Source organism: Crocodylus porosus, unplaced genomic scaffold, assembly GCF_001723895.1.
Source record: "Crocodylus porosus isolate Cpor-Errol unplaced genomic scaffold, CroPor_comp1, whole genome shotgun sequence".
In the NCBI taxonomy this organism is placed as follows: domain Eukaryota; kingdom Metazoa; phylum Chordata; order Crocodylia; family Crocodylidae; genus Crocodylus; species Crocodylus porosus.
Window position 1 is genome coordinate 140483963 of NW_017728906.1, and position 16693 is coordinate 140500655.

A 16693-nucleotide genomic window follows, 5' to 3' on the forward strand; every position below is an offset into this window, starting at 1 on the left:
CTTCACAATGGCACCAGTGCCATAGTCTTCTGTTTATTTCATCGATTTGTCTCTCCCTCCTGTGCCCATGACCCATAACCAGGAGGACTGAGGAAAAAACTAATTTGCACCCCAACCCTTTGAGCCCTGCCCCCAGAGCACCGTAGTCACTCATAACCCAGCTGGGATTACTCCAAGCCGTGTCATTTGTGCCTCCATGGATGAAGAGCATGAGGTAGTGGTAGGAGGGCCAGACGAGTTTCGGGATGCTGTCAGCTACATCCCAGATACAGGCCCCTGGGAGGCAGCAGACCTCATGGGCCAAGGGGTCAGGGTGGCAGATCGCTCCCTCTGTCACCCTCAGGAGGGAGTCCCCCATGATGATCACTCTGCGTTTCTTTTTTGGAAAGTGGTTGCAGGTTGCCTTTCTTCGAGTGCTGGAGCTAGTAAGCAACATCCGGAGGGGGGGGAATCAACACACCATTCCAGCTGCTCCTCAGTGTTGCATTTTTCACCTGCCACTCCCTTGATGCTCTTTCAAGTTGGGAGCTGGTTACACTGGCTAATAAATCCAGGCCTATTGGAGGAATTTCTTTGGGGGGCTCCACCTATCCTTATATGCCAACCTTACCACTTCCTAGATGTTATCCATTTTCTTCCTTGGAGTCATAACCCTTGTGGGCATTAGAGCAGTCCTTCCTACACCACCATAACCCCATTCAGGCATTTCAGGTCAATTCATAAGAATCCATGACTCAGATCTTCACAATCCATCACACATTCAGGGTTCCTCCCCTTTTATCAATTGATTAGCAAACTCAAAGGTAAATCAACTCAGACCAAACCTATTCATTCACAGATCCTAGGGTTGGAAGGGACCTCAGCAGATCGTCAAGTCCAAGCTCCTGCCTAGGCAGGAAAAAGGGCTGGGGTCAGGTGACCCTAGCCAGATGCCTATCCAGCCTTCTCTTAAACACCCCCCAGGTGAGGGAGAGCACCACCTCCCTTGGGAGTCCATTCCAAATTTTGGCCAGCCTTACCGTCAAGAAGTTTTTCCTGATATCTAGCTTAAATCTGCTCTCTGTCAGTTTGTGACCACTGTGCCATGGTGAAGAGAACATCTCCGATCCCTTGCTGCGTCCCCCTAATGAATTTGTAGGTAGCCACAAGGTCACCTCTCAGCCTTCTCTTGCGAAGGCTGAAGAGGCCAAGGTCTCTCAGCCTCTTCTCATAGGGCGTGTCCTGTAAGCCCCTGACCATAAGAGTGGCTCTCCTCTGGACCCTCTCAAATCTATCAACATCCTTCTTGAAGTACAGCACCCAAAACTGGACACAGTACTCCAACTGCAGTCTGACCAATGCCACATAGAGAGGAAGTATCATTATTTCCCCAGTCACTGTTCATTAACAGTCTTGGAAGGTATATCAACTGAGGTCTCTTCATTCATTCAGGGTCCATCCGCCTCAATCAACTGAATAGTCTCCACAGTAAAGAACTTCAAATCAATTCCATTAATTCATGAACAGTCTGCCAACTGAACATCCATTCATACACTCAAGTTTCACACCTTTTATCAATTAACTAACAGTCTCTAAAGTAATTCATTTTACACCATCCACACCTGGCTGGCTCCACTGCCCCAGCTCACAATAGGCTCGGGCTCCCACGCCTCACACTACCCAGCTCCTCTTCAGCCCAGGCTTTGGATCCTTACTCAGGCAAGCCATACCAGCATTCTGCCTGAGGGTATGCGTGTCTGAAGTCTCGACTACTCATGACTGCTGCCTTGTGTGCTTTACCCATAGATTGCTGCAGACTGACACAAGCAGTAGAGTTCTCCAGCATCCTCTCTCCATAGACACTGCAGTCTCTCCCTGGCTGCCCCTCTCCAGAGCCAGACGTACTGTTCCAGGCTTCCCAGTGTCCAATCCAGATAGAGCACATCTGCAAAAGCACAGCAAGTTGCTCTGGGCTCTGGCTGTGAGGTAAGTGAGGAGTGATCTTCATTCCTAGGACCTCCTCTATCCCCAGAGTTTCTCCCTTCACACCTATAAAACAGCCAACTTCCTCAGTCCTCTATAGACTACTTTCACACCACTCTCCCAGCTGAGAACCATACCGTAGGTACTCCAAAGATTCTGTCCATCTTCCTACTGGACAACCTGCTGCTGTATTTTCCAGTTCTCTCCCATAATGAGAAATGTGGCTCACCTTTATACCATATCTTTTCTCTGCATGTTTTCAGAAGTTGAATTAAATGATTTGAATATTAAAATTTACAAAAAATCATTTATCTACACTAAGCATCAATGCCATTAAAAGACTACTCCAAAGGTATGTAAAGCTATTACTTGTAATGCCCATCTGTACAGGCATTCAGAATGGTGGACCCAATCTGAGTTAGTTCACCTCAATCCCATCTTAATCCCATCTGCTGAACTCCTGCACGTGTTCAGAGCACATCCCCTAAGCTAGGTGCTAGCCTAGCCGCCCACCCCAGTACCAGGACTGTTTTCGTCCAATGTGCCTCCCCACATCCACAAGTCAGACTAAGCTAGTTTTAGCTCCCCAATCCCCCCGCCCCCTGCAGATTTCTGAGCACCCCCTGCCTACTCCTCTTTCTAACCTTGAGTCACTGACACTCGATTCCCTGCCCAGCTCCTGACAGGAGCAAACAGTTGTACACAACATCGCTCCTGGTCTATGTGCATGCAGCTTGAAGTAAGCCATGTGAATACCAACCAGATGTGGCCAATAGCTTTATACATTCCAGCCTACATGAAGGCCTCTTATGATGGTTACTTGACCTCAGGCACACCCACAGAGCCAACCACATTGTGATTGTGGTCTTCTGAGGAGAAATTCTTATTTTTGTCTATACTCACTAATGGTCAAAACAGTCCTATTACACATGGAAATTAAAATTCTCTCTAAAACACCAAACCATGACCATTACTGCCAACCCCACCCACATCCAATACCTTAGATCAGGGGTTCTCAATCCCTGGGCCATGGCCCGGTACCGGGCTGCTGCAGGTCAGCTGCCAATCTGCAGCACAGTAGATTGCTGCACCAGAAGTGGCGATGGACTGGCAAACCATGTCCCCGCAGAGCCAGGCAAAGAGGCTGTGGCTCCTTCTGCAAGGCCCATAGCAGCACACAATTTGGCCCACCGACCCCTGCCTGGGAGTGGGGATATCCTTATCTGTCTTCAGGCCAGAAATTTCGGCCATGGTCGGTTGCAACTGCTGGGCTACAGTTTGCCAGGCCACAGCATACAAACTTTGGGAACCCCTGCCCTAGACCATACTGAATTCCAAATTTTCAAAAGACAGCATAGGAACATAAGAATTACTTTCACAATACCAGTTTCTAGACCATTTCAAAAGATATCCCAACGCTGAAACATCCCTGCTCACCTTTGCGTACCTACAGTTCAACAGAAATCTTAGAGGGCCTGCACCAGAGGAAGCAACTGATCATCTAGCCTATTCTATAAACTCCTCATATTCAGTGCAGTTACCCAACCAGGTTAAAGTTAGTAGGAATACCTGAACAGGGAATATTCATGTCAGAAGCAATTGTGCTCTATCCAAATACCTGCTACGCTTAACTCACTATTTTACAAAATGCTACAACACCAGCAAGCAATAGAACAGAACTAGCTCTGAAGGAGTTATTTATGCAAACATCTATATAGCTAGAAAAAAGGAATCACCACAGAAGGAACTAATTTAGCTGGAAGACAGAAAATAAAAGAAGCAATTACCTGAGAATGGAGTTAATTTAAGAATAGAAAAAAACAAACAAGTAATGACTGAACCATGAAGACAGGGAGGGGGAAAGTGAAATGCATGGAAGGCAGAATGCAGACAGGAAGACATAGGATTATGAGCAGGTAGAAGAACAAGTAGTTAGTAGTAGACCAAGACAGCAAAGACAGGAAACCAACTTGGTGTCAGAAAGAGAACACATGCAGTAAACAGACCAAAACAGAAGGAGACAAAGGAGTGACTGAGATGAATTAATAGATCAAAGAGTAAGGAGAGAACTACAGAGGAAGGGGAAACAAAAAACAAAATTAATAATAAAATTAAAGAAAGGAACAAGAAAGAAAAGGGGTGGAATAGAAAATGAAGTGAAAAAGCTGACAAAACAGAAGCCTCAAAACAGTTTGAAAAATCAAGTTTATTGGACTCTGACAAATGTTCTCCTAATTGATAAATAAGAGCTCACATGTCTATAATATATCACCATTTTGAGATTGCCATTAAAAAAAAAGAGAGTTTCCAATGCAGAGATTAAGCCACTTTAAAAAATGATCTTTTTTTTAACCACAACTGGAAGATCAAAAAACCCCTGAAAAACCAGTTTCAACAATATTTACTACTTTCTGTCATACTGAAAAGAACTAAATCAATATCTAATTCACTGCTAAATATTTAGTTCTTTCTGAAATTACACTGAATTGTAGAATAACTGAAGAATGAACTTTCATTATGTTACTCAAAAATATGAGCATACCAGAATTGGGTAACATTTTGGAAAAGAACCAAAAAACAAAAACAAATAGAAAGGGAAAATTAAACTTTTTGTGCAATGTTTTTGTGCTAATATATGCCACTATCACAGTATTGACATCTCTTTCTTATTCTATAGTGAAGATACCAAAGACTGAAAAATATGATTAAATTAAGGTGAGAATGTCAGTAAAGTTTTAAAACTTAGCTTCTAAAACTGCAGTTAAACTTAATTTCAATTCAGAAGATAGTAAACAACACAGTGATGGACAGAGGTCTAAAAAAGTGTAGAAATGAAAGAACTGCAAAGAAATCATGACAGACGTTTCAGAATGATTTTAGGATAATGATAAAGGTCATACAAGAACAAAACGTGAGAAAAATTTATACTGGGCAACAACAACAAGGAGCTAGTCTTACTGAGTTGAAAGTTTGAGGAGAGTAGAAGGCAAAGAACTCTCACATTTCTCAGAAGGCAAAGATCTCTCTGTTTTGGTCTGGTCTGAGATCAAGTGTTATAGGAGCACTTCCACAGGACATGGACCAAAAAACCAAAATTGTACTAATGGCAATGAAGCTGTTGTAGTCAATTTAAAAGGAGATGGAGTTGACCAAAGAGGTTAGAGGAAGTTCAAGGGGTGGAAATGACTTAAGTCATATAGTAAAAAAGAATGAAACCCTGGGGCTTCGTCATGCACTAGTAGGAAAGCTCAAGTTTTCCTACAAACAATATGAGTAAAAGAAAAGATTTTATAAGTGGTTTGAGATTACAATTTTTCAAAATGACCCATTGAAAGAAGTATCATTTTAACTTCCTTAAAAGAACATGTAGAACACTTTTCTTCTATATATGGAGAAAGTACAATATCTCAAATGTTGTTTTTAATTGTTCAAGTTAAGAGGGTATTTTTATAAAAACTTTGATTAAATTAGTAAATCAATAATTCAAGGAGAGAAGGTAGGCATCATTTATGAAGGTTGTTTGACGCTTCCCATAATAAAGACTTTTCTTTAATTGTTCTGCCAATCTTAAGCTGTTTAGGTTGAAAATTTACTTGATTTAATTGAGGCTGAACTTTCCTGTGATTTTCTATCAAAATGGTTCAATTATTAGTGACAATACATATGGGGGGGGGGGGAAGCATTCCTCAGGTTTCAGCAATCAAATTATTTGCAGATCCTGCCCTCAGTGAATAGATTTTGGTATCTCACAGAAGCTAGTTATGACCATGTTGAACATACATCACTTCTCCAAGAAGCACCTGAGTGTGCTCCAGGCCCTCATATTTTCTAGTACTGACTAGAGAGTGTATGCTTCATGAAACAATTGCTTCATGAGACAAGATTATGCATATGCCACTTTTTCATAAAAGTGACTGAGCAAACTACAGGGACAAAGCCAGCTTTTCTCTCTCATTGCTGGCTCCCACCTGGTATTGGAACAGAGAACAGGGAGTGTCTCTCTCCAGTACATTCAATTATATTCCCTGCTGACATCCAATAAGGAAGCCATCTAATTCAAAAAGCAAATGGGGGAAAAAAATCACCCAAAAGAGAGGAAGAGAGAAGAATCAGAGTGTCTGGGAAGACTGGAACTGGAAGATGGGAAGAAAATGAGACTTAGGACTGTGTGGGCAAGGGAACTGGCATTGGGATCCAGAAGGAAGGGAATTTAGTACTAAGAGCCATGGTATAGGGGGTAGAATTTTTGCCCCAGTCTCTTTTCCCAGGCCAGAGTCAGGGAAATACTGCAGGGGAGATAGACAAGATGTAAATATGAGGAAGGACAGCTGGGGGTAGAAACTGGGAATGGCTGGATAGAGAAACTATGATAGGCAAGGAGAATGGGCTTAGGGCAAAGACCTAGGGATGCGTAAGAGACAGGCTGGGGAAAAAACAGAGAGATTGAATAAGGCTTACACAGGCAAGCATGTGTTGGGGGTAGGGGAATGGGCAAAAAGAGTCTATAGCCACTGACATACATTACCAAATTCTCAGAATGGAAGACAGATTCTCAAAACTCACCACTTCTTTGCTGTAAAAGCAGTGATTATATCCTTGCTCAAACTTGCACTGGAAGTTGACAGCCTTGTTTATTACCTTTTCTGAACAATCGAATTCTGAGAACATTTATCGAGTGTGCTGACATGTGACAACTCAAACAGCACCTAAACCTACATATTTATTTGATATTTACTAGACTAATTAGTACCCACCTGGGCTGGAACTGTAACGATTACCTATAACAATGGTACTGGCTCACGTATTCAAAACAATTCAAATTATCCCTAGATTTATTAACATGCCACAAGACCTATTACTGATTAATGACTGGAGTTTATGATGACTTATCCGTATGACCATCTTACCATGGGTGGGCACGTTCCTTGAATATTCAAGGCAAAAAAACCTCCCAAAAAAAAAAACCCAAACCCTGAGCTAACATAATATCTTTACAGCATGTAGATGCCCTGTGCTAAGGACGAAGAGTGGTAGTGCAATTCCTACTTGTTTCCTTTGAACCACAAAGCTACAAGTATAATAGACTTAGAGTAAAAGGTGACAGAAAACAGAGAAAGATGTCTAACGTGCACACAGACAATGCATTTCCCAAAAAACTTCAGTTGCTGGTAGGTAACTCCTCTTTCCCCTTCAAGTACTTGTCCACTAGTAGTTTGACTGAGGGTGACTCCAAAGCTTGGCATATGGTGGGCTGAGACAGCAGCCCATTGTACCAGAACAGAACTGAGGAGTAAGCTTCATGCTTCATACCTCAGATGTATGCTTCAAAAAAAGATGTCATACACCAAACCTGAGTATCTAGTCCACTTAGCTGGAGAAGCGTATCTAGTCAAATGCTCTGCTGTGGGTGATAAATGTCTTTGATGAAAAACCAGCAGGTCCACTCTGCTATTATAACCATCCAATGCCTATGCTGTGAAATAAAGGGAGTGTAAATCATAGAATCATAGAAAATTAGGGTTGGAAGGGACCCCAGGAGGTCATCTAGGCCAACCCCCTGCTCAAAGCAGGACCAGGCCCAACTAGATCATTCCAACCAAAGCTTTGTCTAGCTGGGTTTTAAAAACCCCCAAGGATGGAACTTCTACCACCTCTCTGGGTAATCTGTTCCAGATGAAGTATCCTCCTTTTGTTCCCAATGAGTAGGTCTGGGAACAGCAAAAGTGTCCAAAGTCATTGTCATTTAAAGGAGGTTGTTGTACCAGAAATACTTAAGCCAGATAATAAAATCAGTCATGCAGAATCATGAATCACCCTGTGAAACACCTGCAGAGCTAAAGAAGGTGCTTCTCTATTCATGGAATGAGGAAAGTATCTGATAGGGAGCTGCATTTTAGTTGCTCTCTGGAACACTTCCTGTAAAATCAGAAGCAAAGAGGTGATCTATGGGTACTCCCAATCAACTAATATGACCTGAAGGACCAAATACTTTATGACCAGGACCTTCCGAGCCAGAAGGGGTGAGAAGATACTGCAAGATTTTAACGAGGGCCTCCAGTGCGTGCCTGAAAGGCAGGGTCAGGTAACCAGGAAAGGGAAAGCGCCTGGAGACATAAAAGCTGGTTCCAAGTCACTAACAGGAAGGAACGAAAGGCCTGGCAGTGGGAATCAGGACAGACTACCCTTGAGGGAAAGGAAGGGAGACACCCCAGTGGAAGTCCTGCAGGGCCCAGGGCATGTGAGCAATGAACTCAAAGATGAAGGGATTTCAGCAGCAGTAGGCTGAGTTTTTTTCCCCCCTTCATTACCTTTTGGAGCCAAGGGAGTGATGCTTTATGTTTTTGATTTTGTTAATGACCCAGAGTGGAAGGACAATTCATTAAAATCTCTAAGAGGGTTGGGAGTACTTGCTTCAAGGCCTGGCATCTGCCAAGGCAGTTGAAGGCTAGGAGCTCACGGACTGGGATTTAATCCCTCAAACAGCAGAGATGAAAACATTCACCAGGAAAAAGAAAGACATTGCAATCAGAAAGGATGAGTGCCTGGAAGGAGGCCTGGACCAACCATTTGATAGAAGCAATGTAGATAAGGACAAGGCAGTGATACTTGGCTTTAAATCCACACCACCTTCACTCCACAAAAACAGAGTAGGGGAGAGAGTGAAGTGAACCGTGGGCACCCTCCTGGCCAGAGCTAGCTTAAATAACAACAGGGTCAGTGGAAGTAACCAAGGGCCAATGCCTCTCCTTTCAGAAAGCCATGCATCTTTGACCAGCTTCACCGCCTTGCCTAAATCCTTGCTCCTTGCTGTTTTCAAGGAAACAGTAAAAGAATTGGACTTCTATAAGCTGTGGCAAGGACCTGAAGCTAGAAATGGAAATACAAACACTGGATGGGCAGAAACTGAAAAGATGCAGATGTGGTCCCAAAGGAGAATCAATCAGAAAGCAATGGATACTGCCAAGTCACCAGAAGCTATGAAATGCATCGGTCAGAGTAGACACTGGACTGATAGTCCAGAACAGAGCTACCAAAAAGCATAATGGTTCACCAAGTCTCAGTGCAATGGCTGAGCAGATGTTTTCACTGCTCAAGCCAAAGATAGTCCTGGATCACTGAATCTGTTCTTACTGTAATAAGAAAACCAAGCAAGAGTGCTTGTCCCTATGTTTTCTGAGCACCACCTGAGCAATCTGAGCAAGAGGACCAACAGCCAATGCTGCAGTTTTTTGGAGTCAGGAAACTGCCAAGCTTCCATAAGATCCACTCAGCCCATGAATCTTGAACAGGACAAGGGAGACTGTTAAAAACACCTCCTTGTGCAATCCTGAGATCGTTATCTCCCTCTTGCAATTAGCCCTGGCACTCTGCAGAGGTCTTCACCAGTCCCAAAGAAATAGAAGACCTTGAAGTAGTGGCATTTTTAGGTCTAGGAAGGTAGGAAAACAGGTATTTAGACAAAAGCATAGCACAACTAATGAAAAAAAAAAAGAGAAAAGGGGGGATGGGGGAGTCCTTTGTCTTAGAGTCAAGCACAAATGGGGTGAGGGAGGGGAGGCAGCAGCTGCACGACTGGCCCCAAGCCCAGGGTCAGTTCAAGCTGCAGCTGCCGCTCCACCTAACCAGCCTTTGTTCCCCAACACTGTTCACCTGTCACTCTGGGTCCAGGCAGGAGGGGCCAGGCATGGGACATGCAGGCACAAATATGGGGTGTGCAGACAGTTGGGTGGGGGCAGGTGAGCAAGGTGTGTGTGTGTGTGGCAGAAGGGGAAGAGAGGCAGTAGTGGGCAGGGGTCAGGCCACTTAACTGCCCTGTTGCCTGCCCCACCATTACCTGACTTGATCTTGCTGCTTGCCCTGCTACAGTGGTGGGTGAGGACAAATTTAAGACAACCCTCCAAAAATAGATTCTAAACAAAAAAGATTATAACAAATTTATACATTTTTCCATTTCTAGAATGTTATTATTGGGGGGTGAGGTGTCTTGAATTCAGAGTCATGTACAATTGTTCAACAGATCCCCTCAAGGGATGACAAGGTCAAACCATCATAAACTACTGCAAGACCATTTCAGGCTGGACATAAGGAAGATTTTCTTTACTGTCCAAGTCCCCAAGGTCTGGAACAGCCTGCCATCAGAGGTGGTTCAAGCACTTACTTTGAACGCCTTCAAGAGAAATTTGGATGCTTATCTTGCTGGGATCCTATGACCCCAGCTGACTTCCTGCCCCTGGGGCAGGGGGCTGGGCTCGATCTTCCGAGGTCCCTTCCAGCCCAAATGTCTATGAAATCTATGAACCTTCTACCTTAAAGGAATATGAGGGGTGGAGTTTAAATAAAGTTAAACAAACTGGAGGGGAAAGGGTGAAGTTAGTCAGCTGTTCACCTCCTCATAATAAAATGAATATTTTATATTGTTATTTTCCAGTTTCTGTTTTCAGTAAACACTGTACTTATAGAACAACATATCTGTGCTCATCACCATATAGGGTGAATGTGTGAGCGAGTTTCAATGTAGTGTTAATACTCCTGATTGAACTAACTGGCCATTTACCAATTAGTTTGCAATTTCAAGTACTTAAGAATTACCACCTCTGAATTCTTAATTTAGCTTTTCCCCTCTACTGTAAAACTCAAAATTAGATTTAAGGTAGTTAAAATACCCAAGATATCTACTTTATTCTATTCATGAAAAGAAATCATGAGTTAGGATGTTTTTGCTGTTGATCCCAGAATATTATTATTATGATGGTGGAATGTTTTTTAAAGCATCATACAGTTTGCAGAACCATTTCAAGAATTTTTCAACTAAAAGAAGCACAAAAATCATTTTAACATTTAGCTTTTTAATGTATTTTTAGAAATCAAAACTATCAAATTGATTTTAATCCAGCTTGCCCAAAAGAGCAACAGGAAAGGAGGGCAGAGAGGAGAGGGACTCACAAAGACTAAAGAAGTTTCAACTATAACTAAGTATTCCATTCAAAGTTTGACTAAAGAAACATTCTTGAAGTTTGACTTGAAACTTTCTGTAAACTTCGTGGGTCCCTCCCCTCCCTTCCATTCAAAGAATGGAATATGTTCTCTAAAATTGTGGTCAGTGGAAAATAAGGAGTGTATAGAGAGGAAAACGTCCTACATGGTATGTTCATAAATAAGATGCTCCTTGACATAACAAATCTACATGCTGTGTCAATAAATACTTATAGATAGCAATAATAGTTGAGTAAGCAGATGTCACTCACGGGTACCCCACACTAACCTAACAAAATGATTACATCTCTAACAGCCATTTGGTAGAACAGAAATACATTAATAGAACAGAACCTTGTCACCAGATCAAGGTTTTCTGATCTAGAAATAATCACTGCTTTGTATCAGTGGCAGGTAGTAACAGAAACAGCTTGAAAAAAATTCATTTTTTAATATACTCTCTTATTACTAGGCTGAGCATATTAAAGTAAAGGTTCAGATGTCTTCACGATTTGCTTAAAAGCTCTCTGGAATTCAACTTAGTGATTATGGCTTTGACAAAACTAAACTACAATTGAAACATGCCAAGCAGAAAATATGTTGAAGCATAGTTATCACCAGGGATCCTGATTTTCTCTTTTAAAAAATCCAAAATTCTCTGATTGAAACCCACAAAATACATTTTTTTCCACAATTAAAATGATGCACCACTATATATATATGTATATAAATATATATGTATGTATGTATGTATCAACTTAACACAATGCTTTATGGATACATATTTACAATTTTAAAGCAATCTGGAAGCCTACCAGTGCTTCAATCATTATAATAAAACAAATTCTAAACACCTATATATATATTTTAGCATTTGATTTTGGTTTTCCTATCATGGAAAATCTGAAATCCTCCTGACCCTTTCACTCACCAGGATGCGTGCCCAACTGTGGCAGTCCTCCCCACTGCATTGGGGTGGGGGGTACTGAGCACTCCCCATATGCCAGTGCCCTGCCCTTGCCCATGCTACAGTGCCCCCCCGCCCAGCCCTGCTGGTGCCCCTTACTACAGACCCGCAGATCCCTGGCCCTACCAGTGCTCTTTGCTCCCAACTCACAATCCCCCACCCCCCAGCCCTGCTGATACCCCTCACTCCCAATCCCGTCTCCGGGCCCTAGTCCCCCAGTGTGTGGGGAAGGGAGTGGGTGTACAGGGCAGGGAGTGGGTGTGTGAGGCAGGCAGTGGCACATAGGCAACACCACAGGCAACACACTGAGAGGGCATGGGTGAGCGCATGCCCGACCCACAGATTTCTGCATCCACAGCAGGGCACAGGGCTGCAACCTAGACAGACAGATGCCTCTGCAGCCCAGCAGGCAGGACCTGGCTCTGGAAGAAACACTACACTACCATGGCACCAAGGTGAGGTGCCCTCAACCCACCCAGCAGTAGCTATGGTGCACAACTCTGCACTGCCACCTCCGGGCATCCCTACAAGCCACACTGCCATGAGTGCCAACATGAGGCACTGAGGCAGCACAGAGTGGTGCCCTGCTGCTGCCAGACAGGCAGCGGGCACCTCACCTTGGCAGCCATGGCAGCATGGCACTGCCAGCTCCAGCATCACTGAGCCTCCCCACCCTCCTGTGCTTGGTCCAGACTGCTGGGCCATGGAGGCAGCTCCTGCAAGGGTGCCAGTCCAGCTAGGCTGCAACCCCATGCCATGTTGTGGGAACACAAACCGGGGTGGGAGGGTCCTGCCTCCCTACTGCATCGCCTATGGATCCAATACCTCGATGTGAGTGTGCACAGCAGCAGGGAGCCTCCTCCCCTCCTGAAAGGCCACTCATGGCTCCATCCTGCTCCCCTCCCGTGTACTCCTACTTGCTTCAGCCCTGACCCCAAGCCCCAGGTACCACACACTGTCTCGGCTGGGCTGCAGCCACCAACCTTGCCCCACTCCTCCCTCACCATATACCCACCCCCACCCCACAGACTTACCTGCAGGGAGCTGCAGAAGCTACTCTCCACCACGCTGCCTACCATTGGGCACACAGACCCCCTGCCTCTGATCACCATCCTCCCACTCTCCCCAGCCCCAAGCAGCCCCTGGCAGGGTTGAACTCTGCTAGCCTGCAAAGGGAAACCTGTGGTTTCCCAGATTTTTTTTTACTTTTGAAGGAGAAAATATGTGTTTGTCTGTGGGAAATGGAAAACCTGGATCCCTGGTCATCACTTGCAGAGATTTAGTGGAATTTTCCTAGTTACGTAAGCAGGGATTACAGTATTTCATTACTACCTTCTAAAAACATATGGCATTACTTTGTCTGTAAAAGTGCCACTTTATAAAGCCATGGCAAGAAAAAAATGTATACATTCTCAGGGGGACTGCCAAAAGCAATCATACTTAAATACATCTGCCATAAGTGACTTTACACCTGCTTCAAGTGAAAGTAAGAATTAACTTCCACTAGATATTTAAGTTTAAAACTCCACAGAATACAACAGGAATAAAGTTTCCACTCAAAGATTTCTGCACTTGTAGTATATAATATGAACTCTCATTACAGGTTATCGAAGTGAAATCAAACAACTCTGGCATAGTTCTAAAGACTAAAATGATTTTTATCACAAGGAGCTCACAATCAACACTCTGCTCATAGGCATTAGATATAATTATCATCCTGTAAAACAAGCATTGACAGTGATGTTACCTCACCCTTTGTAACTCCCATTTTTCTATAAGATGCTCCACTTCACCTCCAAGAACTACAATGTTATTGTCATCCAAAAGCAGAAATCCATTCTTCACTTCAACAATTCCCGACAGCTTGATTTTTGTTCCAGGTGGAGTGTTCAGGCTAAAATCAGAAATAAAAAAATTCTTAAATATATATTTTAGCAGACAAAACAATATAGTTCTACTTCCATTATACTGTGAATACTGTCATGCTTCTTAGTAGGTCACTAGTATCTATCACTTTTGCAATAAATCATTTCATGTCCACTTAATGTGTTCAATAGCTTTTCCTAGAATACTTGTCATGATAGCACAGAGATATGATATTGTAAACTGGATTTTAAAGTAGATTAATCCCTGTAAACTGTCTGATTGGTTATAACACAAACCAAACTATTTTATTTGTATTAAAATTAAGAACCAACACTAAATTAAGAACTAGTGATGATTTAACAGTATTTCCTAAAGTCATTAATGCATGTATGTTCTTCTGTTCTCTAGTTTCTTACACACTGCTTATTCTACACTAAAAATCTTTAACTTTTGGTACTTTCCCTTCTCCTTACTCTGATGATTTAAACAGGTCAGGGCACCCATGAGCCTGATGCACAGCCAGACAGAGATAGGCTGAGGCACATGTAAGGACTCCTCCTCCATTAGGCTTCTTTGATCAGCCTACATCAGGCAAATGAGCCAGCTCAAATTGCAGCCCTTCCTGTCCAACCTTGCACAGAGACATAACTATCCTACAAACATCTCTTTCCATGAAGGATTGGCAGGGAGGGAAGGCAGACTGGGAAAGGCTATAGCATAAACCAACTCTTATGCCTGGTTCAGGGTTATCAGAAAGCCCTAATGCAGGAAAACAGACGTGCCACAGTCCTGCACACGAGGCACTTTTATTGAGACATTGAGTTTTTCCTGGGAGAGTCACTGCCAATATAATGGTGGGGATTTATTATAGGCCACCTAATCAGGATGAGGAGGTGGATGTGGCACTCTTCAAACAGGTGACAAATCTAAAAGCTATAGGATGGTACTGATGAGAGACTTCCATTTTCTGGACATCTGCTGGAAGAACAATGCAGCCAAACAGAAAATGTCAAGTCGTTTCCTAACTTATGTGGAGGACAACTTTCTGTTCCAGAAGACTGAGGATATAACTACAGGATAATCTATCTTGGATCTTGTCCTGACTAAGAGGGAAGAATTGCTGGAAGATGTGAAGATGATGCGTAACCTGGGAAAAAGTAATCATGATATGACAGAATTCCAGATCCTGAGACAGGGACAGCATGAAGCCAGCAAAATTAGACACTAGATTTCATGACTCAAGGAGCTAATAGGCATGATGTCATGGGAGGATAAATTGAAGGAAAAAGGTGCCCAGGAAGGCTGGGAGTTTCTCAAGGGGACAATATGGGAAGCCCAAGAAACTGTCCCAACATGATGGGAGCACAAGAAGAATATGCAAGAGACCAGTTTGGTTGCACAAGGAGCTTCTAAAATACCTTAAATTCAAAAGGAAAGCATACATTCATTGGAAGAATGGACAGGTCACCAAGGAAACATACCACAAAATAGCAAGAACTTACAGTGATAACATCAGGAAGGCAAAGATAAAGAACGACCTAGACCTTGCAAAGGAGTTTAAGGACAACAAGAGGCTCTATAAGCATGGTGGCCAGAAAAGGACCAAGGAAGCTGTGGTCCTCTGTTAACAAGCCAGGAGGAACTATTAACAGAAGATGCAAAGGTGGCAGAGCTACTCAACAGTCCACACCTCAGTCTTCACAAAAAAATTAAGTTGCAGCCAGTCACCTACTAAGAATTATCAGGATAAGGAAGGGGGGCAAGCTGAGGGAAGAGACAACAAAAAAGACAGTCACAGAGCTTCTGTTGAGTCTGAATGAATTCAGATCATCAGGGCCAGATAAACTTCATCCCATAGTCCCGAAGGAACTGGTAGGAGAGATCTCAGGGTCCTTGGCAATGATCATCATAACATTATAGAAGATGGGCCAGGTACAAGCAGACTGAAAAAGAGCCAACTTAAAGGCAAGGAGGAGGACCTGGGGAACGACAGACAGGTTAGCCTCACCTCAATACATAGGGAGTTACTGGAGCATATCCTAAGGAAGACTATTTGTAAGCATTTGGAAGAGGAAAGGCTGATCACAAGCAACCAGCATGGATTTATGAAAAGCAAACTGTATCAAACAAACTTGATTTCCTTCTCTGACAAAATAACTACTGTACTTGGAGGGGTGAAGGGAATATTGTGGATATAACATATATGGATTTCAGCAAGGCTTCCAACAAGGTCTTGCACAACCTCCTCAAACAAATTGGAAAAATGTGAACTAGATAAAACTACTATAAAGGTGGGTAAGTAACAGATCAATAGCCACAAGCAAGAGATCACTATTAACAGGTCCATGTCAGACTGGCAGGATGCTTGGAGTGGAGTCCCAAATGGGTCAGCCCTGTTCAGCATGTTTATTAAAAATTTGGATCCTAGCATAGAAAGCTTCTTAAACAAGTTTGCAGACGACAGGAAACTGGGTGCAAACACACTGGAGGATGTGCGAGAAAATCAGAAGGATCTCAACAGCTTGGAAAGCTAGATTAGAGCTAAAAGAATGAAGTTCAATGTGAACACATGCAACGTGCTACATCTCAGGAGGAATAATCAAAAACACAAATATAAAATAGGTGATACCTGGCTGGCTGGAAGAACTGTAAAGAAGGACTTGGGATTCTTGGTAGATCACAGATTCAATAAGAGTCTGTGGTGTGATGCAACCACACAAAAAGGGAATCGGATTCTACAATCCACCAAGTGTAAGACACAGGACAAGTGTCTCTCTACTCAGCATTGGTTAGGCCTCTGCTGGGCTACTGTATGCAGTTCTGGGCTCAACATTTTAAAAAGCACATGGAGAAGTTAGATAGTGTCCAGAGGTGGACAACAAAGATGATCAAGACCTGGAAAGCAAGGCATACAAGTAGAGATTG

General features: G+C 43.2%; 1 protein-coding gene across 4 annotated transcripts in view; it reads right to left on the reverse strand.

Moving 5' to 3' along the window:
* TDRD3 (tudor domain containing 3) overlaps positions 1 to 16693 on the reverse strand; it is a 154841-nt gene that overhangs the window by 108312 nt on the left and 29836 nt on the right. For all 4 annotated transcript variants that reach the window (XM_019529818.1, XM_019529817.1, XM_019529820.1 and 1 more), the window contains exon 4: positions 13655 to 13796. In XM_019529818.1, the coding sequence (XP_019385363.1) occupies positions 13655 to 13796 (142 nt within the window). The remainder of the gene's footprint in view (positions 1 to 13654; positions 13797 to 16693) is intronic.